Source organism: Macaca thibetana, chromosome 16, assembly GCF_024542745.1.
Source record: "Macaca thibetana thibetana isolate TM-01 chromosome 16, ASM2454274v1, whole genome shotgun sequence".
NCBI classification, from domain to species: domain Eukaryota; kingdom Metazoa; phylum Chordata; class Mammalia; order Primates; family Cercopithecidae; genus Macaca; species Macaca thibetana.
The window spans coordinates 75,747,004-75,760,420 of record NC_065593.1 but is presented as its reverse complement, the minus strand read 5'-3'; the positions used below and the strand labels follow the sequence as shown (position 1 = coordinate 75,760,420).

The 13,417-nt window shown below is 48.8% G+C and overlaps 3 protein-coding genes across 7 annotated transcripts in view; 2 read left to right on the top strand and 1 right to left on the bottom strand.

Moving 5' to 3' along the window:
- DDX42 (DEAD-box helicase 42) overlaps window positions 1-4,014 on the top strand; it is a 48,306-nt gene extending 44,292 nt beyond the window's left edge. For all 3 annotated transcript variants that reach the window (XM_050764950.1, XM_050764948.1, XM_050764947.1), the window contains exons 16-18: window positions 245-355; window positions 1,556-1,654; window positions 2,390-4,014. In XM_050764950.1, coding sequence (XP_050620907.1) covers window positions 245-355; window positions 1,556-1,654; window positions 2,390-3,091 — 912 coding nt within the window. In that variant the 3' untranslated portion in view covers window positions 3,092-4,014. The remainder of the gene's footprint in view (window positions 1-244; window positions 356-1,555; window positions 1,655-2,389) is intronic.
- PSMC5 (proteasome 26S subunit, ATPase 5) overlaps window positions 1-13,417 on the top strand; it is a 139,223-nt gene that overhangs the window by 122,457 nt on the left and 3,349 nt on the right. The window contains exons 1-3 of one of the 3 annotated variants that reach the window (XM_050764973.1): window positions 12,157-12,211; window positions 12,548-12,619; window positions 12,834-12,905. In XM_050764973.1, coding sequence (XP_050620930.1) covers window positions 12,834-12,905 — 72 coding nt within the window. In that variant the 5' untranslated portion in view covers window positions 12,157-12,211; window positions 12,548-12,619. Of the gene's footprint in view, window positions 1-12,141; window positions 12,212-12,525; window positions 12,620-12,833; window positions 12,906-13,417 lie in introns of those variants that run through there. The other 2 variants (XM_050764972.1, XM_050764971.1) reach the window with 2 other exon arrangements.
- On the bottom strand, window positions 4,137-12,146 carry FTSJ3 (FtsJ RNA 2'-O-methyltransferase 3). Its single transcript, XM_050764951.1, has 21 exons — window positions 11,747-12,146; window positions 11,543-11,635; window positions 11,264-11,369; window positions 10,954-11,000; window positions 10,752-10,831; window positions 10,242-10,341; window positions 9,950-10,144; window positions 9,756-9,871; window positions 9,534-9,638; window positions 9,348-9,448; window positions 9,042-9,122; window positions 8,804-8,950; window positions 8,533-8,668; window positions 6,684-6,868; window positions 6,418-6,541; window positions 6,055-6,341; window positions 5,736-5,821; window positions 5,545-5,644; window positions 4,950-5,133; window positions 4,780-4,874; window positions 4,137-4,696 (listed from the first exon to the last, which is right to left on the bottom strand). The coding sequence occupies exons 2-21, from the start codon at window positions 11,607-11,609 to the stop codon at window positions 4,504-4,506; spliced, it is 2,535 nt and encodes an 844-aa protein (XP_050620908.1). The 5' UTR covers window positions 11,610-11,635; window positions 11,747-12,146; the 3' UTR covers window positions 4,137-4,503.

Here is a 13,417-nt window from a genome sequence, read left to right as displayed (position 1 = left end):
GGGAGGGAGCACTATAGGAAGCCTTAGATAAGGAACTCAGCCGCTTTTCAAATTTGGTGGATTATGCTACCAAGGAGAAACTAATTTGTGGTTCCTGTGAACAGTTCCTCCCTTAGCGTAAATGTGCTGGCTGAAAGTTAAGCAAAGAGTTCCCCCTTCCCACTTAATTTCCTCTTTGTCCTCATCCTCTTCCTCTGGTCTTTTCTCCCTTCCTTGAGTTAACCTTGAATTTTGTTCAATGCAGAATGCCTGGTTTCGGAAATCTCGATTCAAAGGAGGAAAAGGAAAAAAGCTGAACATTGGTGGAGGAGGCCTAGGCTATAGGGAGCGGCCTGGCCTGGGCTCTGAGAACATGGTGAGTCTAGACTACAGTAGTGTCTTTAGGGTTGGTGTCATGTCCTGAATGTCATTAGGAATATTCTCATCTGCCCAGGAAAGCCTCAGTGAGTTTAAAACCCTGTCTAGAAGGGAATTTGTATTTAATCTGATTTGAGTCAATTCTGTGCTCATTCTTATGGTAACTTTCTATTGAAGAAGCATCTTTGTGTACTTGGTTGACTAGGCTTGCTCAGGAAATTATTCTAGATTAGCAGTGATGTCACACTGTGGTCCCTGGACCAACAGCACATGCAAACTCATCCCCCACCCCCGACCTTGTGAATAGAAACTCTGGAGTTGGGGCCCAGCAGTCTGCTTTTACAGCCCTTCAACACTGGCCTAAAGCCTGCTGTTAGGGAAATGTTGCCATAGGGTCACTATAAAGTCTAGCTATATCTTGTCATTAAACTCCGGAATGGATCAGGAATTTCCAAGTTGGGAGCTAGTTTTTCTCACAAGGCAGGTAACAAAAGTACCCTTTTGGTGGCCTTTCTTAACTACCTGTTTTTTGTCACTTTGATTCCTAAGCCAGGGAAGAAAGCTGCCAGTATACTTTTCTGGAGCATTAGAGTTAAGCTTGGCATCTTTGATAATTACATACTCTGTTCCCACATTATTATAATAATGATTATGCATAATAATAGCTAATATTTATTGAGCACTTTATATGTGCCAGGACCATTCCAAGCAATCCGATATTTTAGCTCAGTTAATCCTCACAACAACCAAATGGAAGTTAGTACAGATAACAACATTGAGACACCTAAAGTTACACTGACAAGCATTTAAGCTGAAATTCAGACCCTTCATGGTCTTGATTCAGGGCCTTAGCAGTCACACAATATGCTATTCAGAGCCTTTTCATCTTTAACATAATTTTTACTTACTTAATTGGATGTGTGTATGTAAATAATACATGATCAACTTTGGGCATAATCTGATTGCATTTCTGTTTAATAGGGTTAATTCCAAGAAGTAGAATTTCTGGGTTGAGGGCATAAGCATTTTTAAATGATTGTCACTGTCTTTTCTCACAAAGCAGAAGTAGCCTTCTTAAAAGTATCCAGTTCCTTCGCAGCTCCCACTTCAAGGGTTTTCATTATAATGAGGGCTAGTCTATGGCAGTGAGCTTTCCTGCTTATTTTTTCATCCTCATAGTTGTGTTTATTTTTTTTAGGACCGAGGAAATAACAATGTAATGAGCAATTATGAGGCCTACAAGCCTTCCACAGGAGCTATGGGAGATCGACTAACGGCAATGAAAGCAGCTTTCCAGGTCTGAAATAAGCATTTCATTAAAAGCACTTTCAGCAGTAACTCTTGGGCAATGACAAGAGGGGCTTAGTTTTCCTGGTTGTAGCTGGGCTTACAGGCTTGATGCTAGATTTAGGGTCTTCACGCTGCTTGGATTTTGAATATAAACCTAACAGTAGCTTACTTGGACATGCAAATTGATCTAGAGAACCCCTTGTGCTGGTCTACTTGAGTCACACTCAGGGCCTGGGATTGTTGTCCTGCAGCAGGGTGTGTGTTCCCTCCCTTCCCAACAGCCTGCAGTATTGCCCACCTCCCAGGCGCCCACCTCCAACTCACTTCTGAAGCAAAATGTACTGATAGTCACACTAAGGTGAATCGATAGAATGAGTTCAAGGCAGGTTTTGCTGTCAAACTTAAATTTCAGTGTAAAATTTTTTTTTAAGTTTTCAGAACTTTTTGGTTTTGAATGGTAAATAACAGATAAATGTGCTAAATACACAGATGCTTTATTCTAGCCAATCAGGCTATAAAAGTACATTTCAGAACACTGGGGGTCCATCTCTCCACAGAGATCCACAAGTTTTCCTTTATAGCACAAGAAAAAAAGGGACCATACTGTGGGGCCAGCGGGACACTAAAGTCACAGTGCCAAGATAGCATAGTGTTTCTGTAAACCTCATCATTTGCCAAGTTGTATATTCAGGTTTCTTGAATTTGCTATCTTACCTACTCCTGATGTCTCTTTCTCTTTCAGTCACAGTACAAGAGTCACTTTGTTGCAGCCAGTTTAAGTAATCAGAAGGCTGGAAGCTCTGCTGCTGGGGCAAGTGGGTGGACTAGCGCAGGGAGCTTGAATTCTGTTCCAACTAACTCAGCACAACAGGGCCATAACAGTCCTGACAGCCCTGTTGCCAGTGCCACCAAGGGCATTCCAGGCTTTGGCAATACTGGCAACATCAGTGGTGCCCCTGTGACCTACCCATCTGCTGGAGCCCAGGGAGTCAACAACACAGCTTCAGGGAATAACAGCCGAGAAGGGACTGGGGGCGGCAACGGGAAAAGAGAGAGATATGAGAACCGGGGCAGCAGCCGTCACAGTCACGGAGAGACTGGCAATCGGCATAGCGATGGCCCACGTCATGGAGATGGTGGTCGCCATGGAGATGGATACCGCCACCCAGAAAGCAGCAGCCGTCACACTGATGGCCATCGGCATGGAGAGAACAGACATGGAGGAAGCGCAGGCCGGCATGGGGAGAACCGGGGTGCAAATGACGGTCGGAATGGGGAAAGCAGGAAAGAAGCTTGTAATCGTGAGAGCAAGATGGAGCCCAAGATGGAACCCAAAGTGGACAGCAGCAAGATGGACAAGGTGGACAGCAAGACAGATAAGACAGCTGATGGCTTTGCTGTCCCAGAGCCGCCTAAACGCAAGAAAAGTCGATGGGACAGTTAGAGGGGATGTGCTGAAGTGTGAAATCAGTTGTCCTTAATTTTTAGAAAGATTTCAGTAACTAGGTGTCTCAGGGCTGGGTTGGGGTCCAAAGTGTAAGGACCCCCTGCCCTTAGTGGAGAGCTGGAGCTTGGAGACATTACCCCTTCATCAGAAGGAATTTTCGGATGTTTTCTTGGGAAGCTGCTTTGGTCCTTGGAAGTAGAGCTGGGAAGCTTCCTTTGCCTCTAGGTGAGTTGTCATGAGGGTAAGTTGAGGTTATCTTGGGATAAAGGGCCTTCTAGGGCACAAAACTCACTCTAGGTTTATATTATACGTAGCTTATATTTTTTACTAAGGTGTCACCTTATAAACATCTATAAATCGACTTCTTTTTCTTAGTTGTATGGCCAGGCAGTCCCCTTTTTAGGAGTTGGCTTCTGCAAACTCAATCCATTGAACTAACTGTTGGGGAGCAATTTGGTAGTTGTAGACATTTGCAGGGAAGGGAGATGTCTGATTCTAAATGGGAGTTGATGCTCAGGTCCCCAGCCATGTTTGCGTCCAGCCCTGAGACATGTAGGAAACACCTTCCAGACCCAGGCTCTGAAGATTCCCAGAAGCCACAAGGATTGAAGGGAAAAGGTGATCCTGGTAACTGTTCTAGGATTGCTCCAGGTCTGAGATGGTGTTGCTAAATTTAAAATTAAACAAAAAACCCAACAAGAGCTTTTAAAGTGTCGTCTTCTTCTATTTCATTGTATTTTTTTTAACTTGCCCCAATGATAGAAAAGTCTTTTGCTGAAATGATTTTGATGATTTTTGTTCTATGTTGTTTATAAAAGGAAAAGAAATATACAAACTTTGACTTTTGTGACTTTGTGAAGGTTTCTTTAAGATGTGCATTCCTTTCTGCTTGCTCTCTAGTAAATGTTTTACTACTGGGACCTGTGGATCGTTTGTCATTTCTGTCTCACTATGAGTTGGTACATCTTAGAATAGTGCCGCCCACAGTGTGCGTACTCAGATGTAGGGAAGTGCTTATTAAAACTGTCAGAAAAGACAACTCTTCCATTATCCTGGTTTTATTCAGGAATAGGACGGGGGAAGGCTTAAGGGGCCCACATGTCCAGGTGTAGACTACATTGAGTGTCGCTCCAACACTGAACTTCCCCTTAACAGTTTAAAAAAAGGGTCGTGGGTCTGTCAACACAGTTCAGCAGTGCTTTCATGGGAGACCTTCCTTCAGGCAAGCAGGAGGACATCGTCCTCTCCGCCGAAGACCACCACGGGAGTTCTAGGCACCCCGCCTCACTGTTCTTCAGACAGCTGTGATGTGAGCAGGGGCTGGGCTAGTTATCAAGGGGGCCAGACTGAGCCATGCCACACCCTTCCTCCTAGTCCCCATGCTCTCCTGGTGAGCCTGGCAGCTCTGCTTACTTCCGTTTGTGTTTTTTCTTTTGTTCCTTACGTTGCTGTGCTCTTTGGTCCTTCTTCATCCTTGAGTCCACCACCTTGAAATGACCTCTGACTCCAGCTGGCCGGCGCACTTTGCGGCCCACACCTTTTTTGGCTACAACATAGGTGACATGGTGTTTCTCCTTGCCAAACCCAGCCTTCTTGTAGAGACTACAGGGAGAAGAGAACAGGTTAGAGGCTTGCTTTCTGCTGCACTTTTAGCCCTGTGTACCTTTGTGGTGTCCTCCCATTACCTTCTCAGCTGTGCCACTTTCTCTCGTTCTGAGATGTCCACTGTGTTCACCACGGCTTCTGCCTTCTTCCTGGTCTGCTCCAGCCTCTTCAGCATCTGCAGAAGGAACCTGTCAGGTGACCTCTTCCCCATCCCCGACCCCCCCCAATCTCTGGAGGACCCATCACTTACCCTCCTTTTCTTTCTAGCCTTAGCCTCAGCCACCTTCTTGATGGGACGGGCATTGATTTCCCGCCAGCGTTTCCGGTAATGCTCCACCTCCTTCTTACCAATAGGCAACTGTCGTATTCGGTGCTGCTTTTCCTCTTGCACAAACCACTCTGGAAGCTCCCCCTCATCCTCATTAAATGTGTACCTGAGTGGAAAGGAACATCTGTCCAATATCCAACATTCCAGGCTTTCTAAAGAAATTACCGGACGGGGTGCAGTGGCTCACGCCTGTAATCCCTGCACTTTGGGAGGCTGAGGCGGGCAGATCACCTGAGGTCAGGAGTTTGAGACCAGCCTGGCCAACATGGCGAAACCCTGTCTCTACTAAAAATACAAAAATTAGCTAGGCATGGTGGTGGGCGCCTGTAATCCCAACTACTCAGGAGGCTGAGGCAGGAGAATTACTTGAACCTGGCAGGCAGAGGCTGCAGTGAGTAAAGATTGCGCCGTTGCACTGCAGCCTGGGTGACAGAGCGAGACTCCATCTCAAAAAAAAGAAAAAACCCATTTACCCACCAGACCCTGGTCACTCTTGATGAGTTTCTGGCCCCTTTACCGGTTGAAGGAATTATCTATGAGATCTCTCTTGGCCTTTTTGGAAGAGGCAATAACAGCACCTAGAGCAAGGCCTTCAGGGTCCAGTATCCGATGTTTTGCTAGAGAGGGAAGGAGAAAGGTCAAAGCTCAGCTCCCAATACTGACACGTCCAGTGGTTTTTTCTCATTCCACTGTATACAGAGCTCTCACCTGGGTCCTCGATAGGCACTATCTCAAACCCGTTATCATCTGACTTAGGCCCACGACTTCGCTTCTTACCACGGAGGGGTTCCCGGCTGTGAAGAGGAGAGGACTCAGTGATTCCACCACTCTGTACTAAGATCGCACTTCCACGGAATTTGCAAAAATCCTGCCACGCAGGCTGTACCCCAGACCAGTTAAATCAGGATCGTCAGTACAGTATTTTTAACCCTCCCCATCTGCAGCCAAGATTGAGAACCCCCAATTTAGAGAAATGGTTCAAGCCACTGCTTCCTTTCCATCCCTTCTCTCAGCTGCAACCACTCACCTCTCTTCATCCTCACTGCTACTACTGCTATCACTGTCTGAGATGCCATCCTCTTCTTCCCCTTCAGGACCAGTGGCAGCTTCTGTCCCCGAAGAAGCCTCTGTTCCCTTAGGGGCTTCATCTCGACACAGGGGAGACATTATCTCAGTCTTCAAACAGGAAGGCAGTGTCTGTGGCAGCTGCTGTGGCTGCTGCTGCTGTCCCTTGCGCCGGCTCTCAAACAATAGCTGGGCCTGACTGATCTCGAAGGCCTCATCTGCATCATCCTCAATCCCAACAAAGCTGCCCTGTGATGGGAGAACATCAGCTGCCCTTCTCCCAGGGAAGACTCATCTGGCAGTCTTGCCCCCTGCCTCTCCTTACCTTTGAGAACCACAAGTTGGCTTGTTCTTCCTGCAGTATTGCCTTTTCCTCCAGTGGTACCAGCAGTGGATTCTCCTCCTCCTCCTCCTCCTCTTTATCATCTTCTACTTCAGTAAATCGCACACTGTAGACCCAAAGGAAAGTAGGGGGCTCAGAGACCCAGAATGGCTGGTGCCCTTGCTCCCCTACTTAGGCTCTGGCAGTACCCACCCCAACGCTGCCTCAGAGTGGCAGCACTCCCTCTGGCGCGCACACGTGCCCCTTACCGCTTTTGGTCCCTTAGATCCTGATGTCCCCTGACTCCTGCCAGCTCCTCTGGATCCAGGTCACTATCTGCAGATGTGTCATCACCGTCGTCCTCAACATCTGACACATAGATGTCATCCCTCGGCAGATCGGACAGAAATGTGTCTGCTGCACTCATATCCCCTTGTGTTACTTCCTCTAATAACTGAAGTGTAACAGAAACAAAGGTGAACTATTTAAAAGGAAACATACTGTTTTTTTTCTGTGTCTCTCACCTCAGTCTATGCTCAGCAACACTAGGAAGAACACTGGCAAATCCATTATCCTTTCACAGATGGGAAAGCTCAGATCCAGGGTAGTGAATGGCCTGTTTACAACATCCTGTTCTAGGCTATGTTACTGATCCATCCCACTGAGCTGTCTTGTCTCAGTGGTATCACAAATGGGTCTTATGGGAAGGTACCCTACAGCCCATATAGCACCAAATCTTAACATACTCTACAACACTAGTTTTCCTTTTAAAAATTATCCTCAGATGGCATCTCAATCACCTCCTGAGAATACCATCTACGTAATCTGTCTCCACTGAATAAAAGGGGCCCAGCCAACATACATCCAACAGAACTGTCCCACTTAAACCAATTGTCAGAACCTTTTATTTTCCTCATGCAGAGATACTAGGCTGGGTATGATGGCTCACACCTGTAATCCCAGCACTGTGGGAGGCTGAGGCAGGAGGACTGCTTGATGCCAGGAGTTTGAGGCTGCAGTGAGTCATGATGGCACCACTGCACTCCAGCCTGGGTGACAAAACAAGATCTTGTCTCAAAGGAAAAACCCCAACTACTCTTTCTTGAGTGTTTATCACATATGAGGGATTACACCTATCTTTTTTTGTTCCTCACAAAAACTCTAGTAGGTAGGTTCTATTATTGTTTTACAGATGAGGAAACTGAGGCAGCAAGGATAAGTGGGAGGCAGCAAGCATAAGTGGTAGTCAGCTCAGTCACTTCACACAGCTCCAGGTAGTAGAGCTGGGAAGGAAACCTGAGCCTGTGTCTGCTCTAGGGCCACCATGCTCTCCTGCCTCCTGTACAACAAAAATGACTTGATTATGACACTTCCACATATAAACCACAGAAGTTCATTTTGTTTGTGACCCTGATTTTGTCTGGAAAAACATGTTCGGGCCGGGCGCGGTGGCTCAAGCCTGTAATCCCAGCACTTTGGGAGGCCGAGACGGGCGGATCACGAGGTCAGGAGATCGAGACCATCCTGGCTGACACAGTGAAACCCCGTCTCTACTAAAAAATACAAAAAAACTAGCTGGGCGAGGTGGCGGGCGCCTGTAGTCCCAGCTACTCGGGAGGCTGAGGCAGGAGAATGGCGTGAACCCGGGAGGCGGAGCTTGCAGTGAGCCAAGATCACGCCACTGCACTCCAGCCTGGGCGGCAGAGAGAGACTCTGTCTCAAAAAAAAAAGAAAAACATGTTCTTCAGTATTGAGTGGAAGCAGCCTAATGTGAGTGCTCACTTGGTCTCAATGAACTGAAGAATGCTGCTCCCCTCTAAGGGAGACCCTGTCTTCCTCTGTGCTTGTAACTCAAGTAACCTGGCAGCATCCATTATAAGTTCTTTTCTGATGTTCTAGTTCTTCAAGAATAATGTATCACAGTCATCTATCTACCTAACTTCATCCTTTTAGGTTTATGTTTCTTTGTGACTTTAGACTCACCAAGGCACCCTGTGCTAAAGACAGCAACCACAGCCTATCATTCAGCAACTTAAAAAAACACGCAACACCCCCAACCTCCAAACACCCAAACAGATTCTTATGTCTCCTAAGCCTGCACCCCCAATGCCACCTCACCTGGTGACCCCGGATGGTGCGCAAGGAGAACATGCCAGTCTCCCCCTCGTCTGCAATGGAAATCCCAGGCAGATCCATCTTCAGCTCCACACGCTCCCGCTGCTTTCTCTGCTCACGCAGCAGCTTCTTTTTCTTCCTGAGGGGGTGGATTCAGGGAGTAAAACTGGCCCAGCTCCAAAGAGTTTCTATCCATGCCTTGCATTTTCTTCTCCCATCTTCACAGAGGATCCCTGCATTGGTGGACTCCAAGCTCCACCCCAGCTCCTCTCACCTCTTCAATTCTGCCACCTCCTGGGCCTTCATTTCTGCCAGGGTCTGGTTCAGTTGTTCTTCCTCCTCCTCCTCCTTAGAGGGCTGCTTTGTGATCCCAGCTGTTGAGTCCTCCTCATCACCTTCATCTTCCTCTCCAGAGCTGAGGCTGGCAAAACAGTCCCAGGAGTTGGGTTATTTTCCTGGGCTCTTTCCCTGGACACCCCGTCCACACCTGCCTGGCTGCGTTCCCTCCTCACCTGATGTCCAGTGCCTTTGCTTGTTCTTTCAGCTTCTTGGCCACATATCGCCGAAGTTTTGTTCTCCAGTTTAGTAGCAACCTGCCCCAGAGATACTATTACTGATCTTGCCATCTCCCTCTTTGTCCCTGCCCCCTTCTGTTTTAGGCTCACTATCCACCTTTTCAGGTTTCAACTACATAAACCAAAAGGCTCAGGCCCCTACCCCAAACCTTTAGCACAGCAATGTCCTCTTCCCAGATATCTAACATCATGGCCTTTCCCGCCTCCAGGGCTCCTGGCCCCCATGCCCACCCCGCTGCATACCTGAGCTCCTTGCGCCCCAACACTCTGATGTCCTGACAGCACACCCGTATGTCTTCAGTGGTAGCTGGATGCTGTGCCAACTCTTCATCATCTACCATGATCTGTTTGGGAGGAGGGAAAGGTGTCGGGAGATTCTCAGGCCATGTTTCCGGGGCTACCTCATGTCCCTCAAGGCTGGAGACTCACTTCGCTGGCCTTAGACAGGAAGTCGACAGGGTTGGCAGCTCGGAGGAAGTCAGTGACTGAGGTACGGTGATAAAGAGTGAGGTCGCCCTCAGCATAGCCTTCAGCCTTAGGGAGAAAAAGAGAGAAGATTGGGCAGTCCCTTCTGGGTATCTGTAGGACCCACCAGGCCCAACCTCTCCAGAGTTCCAGGACCCAAGGGTGGCCCCATTCCCCAAAACACACCTTTGGCTTCTTCTTAGTCACCAATTCAGTAACAGTCTTAGCCTGAACTTCAACCTCCTTGAAGGCAAATTTGGGGTCGAAGAATTTACTGTCAACCTTGTCAGGGGCCAGGAATCCTAAAAATGACAGGATATATTAAAAAGTGTGCTTTGGGAGTTGGGAGGCTGGATCAAGAGAAAGGAAATGATGCCCACCTTGGCAGACTACAAAGATCTCTGCAGATTCGTGGCGAGAGGCTTGGGGCTTGGTGGCCTGGACACGGCGGAACAGCTGCTGAAAGATCCATAGCAGAGGCTGATAGTCACGAGAACGGAAAACCTTTGTGATGAAGCAGCCACCCCGGGCCAAAAAGTCACAAGCCAAACGCAGAGCCATCAGTGTCAAATGGGCTGTAGGATAGAGACAATTAGTTGAGGCACTGCAGCCCAGGAGGGCATGCACCCAACTCCACCATTGCCTGATCTCCAAACACCACACTCCCTGTACCTTGTGAGTAAGCATCATGGACCCAGCTAGCCCCCACATTGGGGGCCCCATCATTGAGCACAACATCAACCTTCCAGGTCTTCAGCTCCTTCCTCAGGGCCTAAAAAGAAAAGGAACTATGGAAACACACAGGAATGGCCCTGGTTCAACCATTTGTCCATCCCGTTATTTGTTGAGTGCCCATTATGGGCCAAATGCTCTACCAGGCACAGGAGATAACAATAGTAAACAAAAACAGTATGTCTCTACCTTCATGAGCTTACAGTCTGACAGTGAGTTCACAGGAAAAAACTTCACTAAAGATCTCTGCCCTTCTCCCAATTCCAAACACCTTTATCCCTGACTCTAAATAAAGGTTGGAGTGGGCACTACGAATACCATGGGTCTTGTACAAATGTCAGGCAAGAATGTGCTCAAAGCATGGTAAATAGAAAAAAATTGCCTTTAGAGGATTTCAGGGATGTGGATGTTTCCGTATAAAGGGGGAAGGAAGAGAGAGACTCCTATTACCTGCCTACAACGTTCTGTTGTGATGTCCTCCTGGAGAGTCACCACATTGGGGAGAGGCTTGATTGGAACCAGGTCCACTCCTGGAATAAATCAGGTCAGAGTATTCTAAAGGGTTGCCTCAAGCAGGGAGAAGAGAAATACAGGACAAAGTACTTTATACACCGACCCCTTAAAACATCAAGGAGAGCTGTCCGTTACTCACCCACAATAAGGCTGGATACAGGCATAAACTTGGCAGCTACCTGCAGCCTATAAAAGGAATAGGAATTTAAAAACCTACAGCCATCCTTGTCCCCCTCTTGGCAAATGACCTCTTATCCCTGGTGTTACGTGCACTGGCCAGAACATATCATAGGCACGTATTCCAAGCCCTTTCTCTGCAGTCAAGAAAGGAAACGGCCTCCAAGGGGACCGGGATTCGGGATTCCTCTCCCGCAATGAAACTGGAAACCATCGCAGCTCAGAACACAGAAAGCGGCCACCAGGAGCAACCTGTGGCAAGTGTTACGAACCATCCCCCTGGCGCAGCACACAGGTCCAGCAAGGCTCGGGCTTTCTGCAGGAACTGAAAGCGGCGATTGAGCTGGATCAGCTTGAAAGCAGATCGGGAACGGTAACCTGGACAAAACAACCAAGTGCGCAGAGGGCTTCACCATCACCAGCAGGATTTCTCCAGCCTCGCAACCCACTACCCCTTCTGCAGGAGAGGTACACAATGGTCAGAAAGAGCAGGCGAACCGGGCAGAGATCGCTCGCTCGCTCGCACGCAGACTGAGCGAATCTGGACTCACCCGTCTCCTTCGCCAAGTGATAAAACTTGTCCCGTCGGCTCTTGCCAACTTTGCCCTTCTTGCCCATGGTGGAATGGGGGAGTATCGCTCAATCTGGGGAGAAAGTAGAAGTTGAGGACATCTCTTTCCGGATCACCAGATTCCTCTTTCAGTTTCCCACTTCCCGCAGCAATTCCACTCCGCTCCCCTCTCCGCACACTCTACCTAGACCCACGGCCGCTTTCTCCACACTCGGAACCGCACATGTATGCAGCAAACGTACTTCCGCTTCCGCTTGCGTCCCCTGCGTCCCTGGCTCGAGGTTTTCCGCCATTTTGAGTGTGGCCATAGATTGTTCTCGGTACTCTGTCCTCGGATTTTGTAAGTTGAAAGTTGAGACTAGGAAGGCATATTACAAGAACTACAAACAGAGTTTCAATGAGGCAACATTGAGGAGTTCTGCTCCTTCCTCTTCCCCCTCCAAAGCCCCTGAACTCTCGTAGCCGCCCCTCCCATCATGGTCCCCTTAGTTAGTGTGGTCTGGCCGCGCACCCCGCCCATTGACCCGGAACTCTTCTCTGCCTGGTCTTCAGGTCACAAGCCTCCGCTTCCGCGCCTGCGCGCAAAGGGGACTCGGATGCCGGCGGTCTCTGCTGAAGAGAGAAGATGGCGCTTGACGGGCCAGAGCAGGTATGGCGGCTGCAGTGGCGGCCCGGCAGGTTACGGGGCTGGGTGCGGAGCGAGCGTGATCTAAGTGGAGAGCGGGCCGGGGCAGGAGGGTTGGGTGGGTCGGAGGTGGCTGGAGTAGTCCAGGCTGGACGCTGCCTGCGACTGGATCTGCTGTGTCAGCGCCGCCCTCGGTGAGTCAGGGCAAGGCTGGGAGAGGAATACGCGGTAGAAGCGGAGTGAGTGAGGAGAGCGATGGGCGCGGGAACGGCCGGCCCACGGGTCGCAGGAAACGGGACGCCAGTCCTTCGGCTCCGTTCCGCTTGCTCCGTCGGCAGTAACGACACCTCGGGCTTGTAGAGCGCTTCACGCAGTGCAAAGCGCCCCCGTGTATATCATATCGCCTCTCGGTCCTCCTAAAAGTCGTACAAGGTAGGCGGCGTTCCCATTTTTTTATTTTAGTCGTGGGAAAATGGAGGGCTCCAAGGGAGGGAGGGATTAGAACCCAGATGCTGAGCCTCCGAAGTCCAAACTTTTTTTACTACGCAAAGCTACCTGGTGTCAAACCTTATTCAAAGTGCCCTGCAAGTGGCTTTATCCCCTCGGATGTTTAACCTGTCGTTTAAGACTCACTCTGTGTCTTCAGATGGAACTGGAGGAGGGGAAGGCAGGCAGCGGACTCCGCCAATATTATCTGTCCAAGATTGAAGAACTCCAGGTGAGGACGGACTTCAGAGAGAGCTAGGAAGCGGGATGATGGGGGATGGAAACGGACTTCCACAAATCCATCTAATTCCACTGGGAGTGCAGTGGAAGAAGCTGCTGCTTCTCCTTTCTTGTTTGTTTCTTAGCTAGTAGGGTGTGTGTATCAGAAGTAAGCAATCTCTTGTTCTCCTCCACTCCCACCCCTTTGAGGGTCATAGTGTTCACAGTTTGTTAAACATTTTCAAGAGTCAAATCTTAACAGAAAAGGTACCTCTAGCCAAAGGTCAGCCCTTTTGGAAGAAGCCCGAATGAAAAGGATTCTTATGAAAGGGAAACAAGCTCAGGAGATGAAATTTATCACCAAGAGGTTGGGTGAGGGTGAAGTGAGAATGTGAGGAAAGGCATCATTGAGGCATCTGGATAATGCTAACTCCATAGAGACTGAATGAAAGAAATTGGGCAACCCAGAACGCTAGCCTAAAGCGCTAAACCATAGAAAAAGGACCGTTTATGTTGTTAATGAAA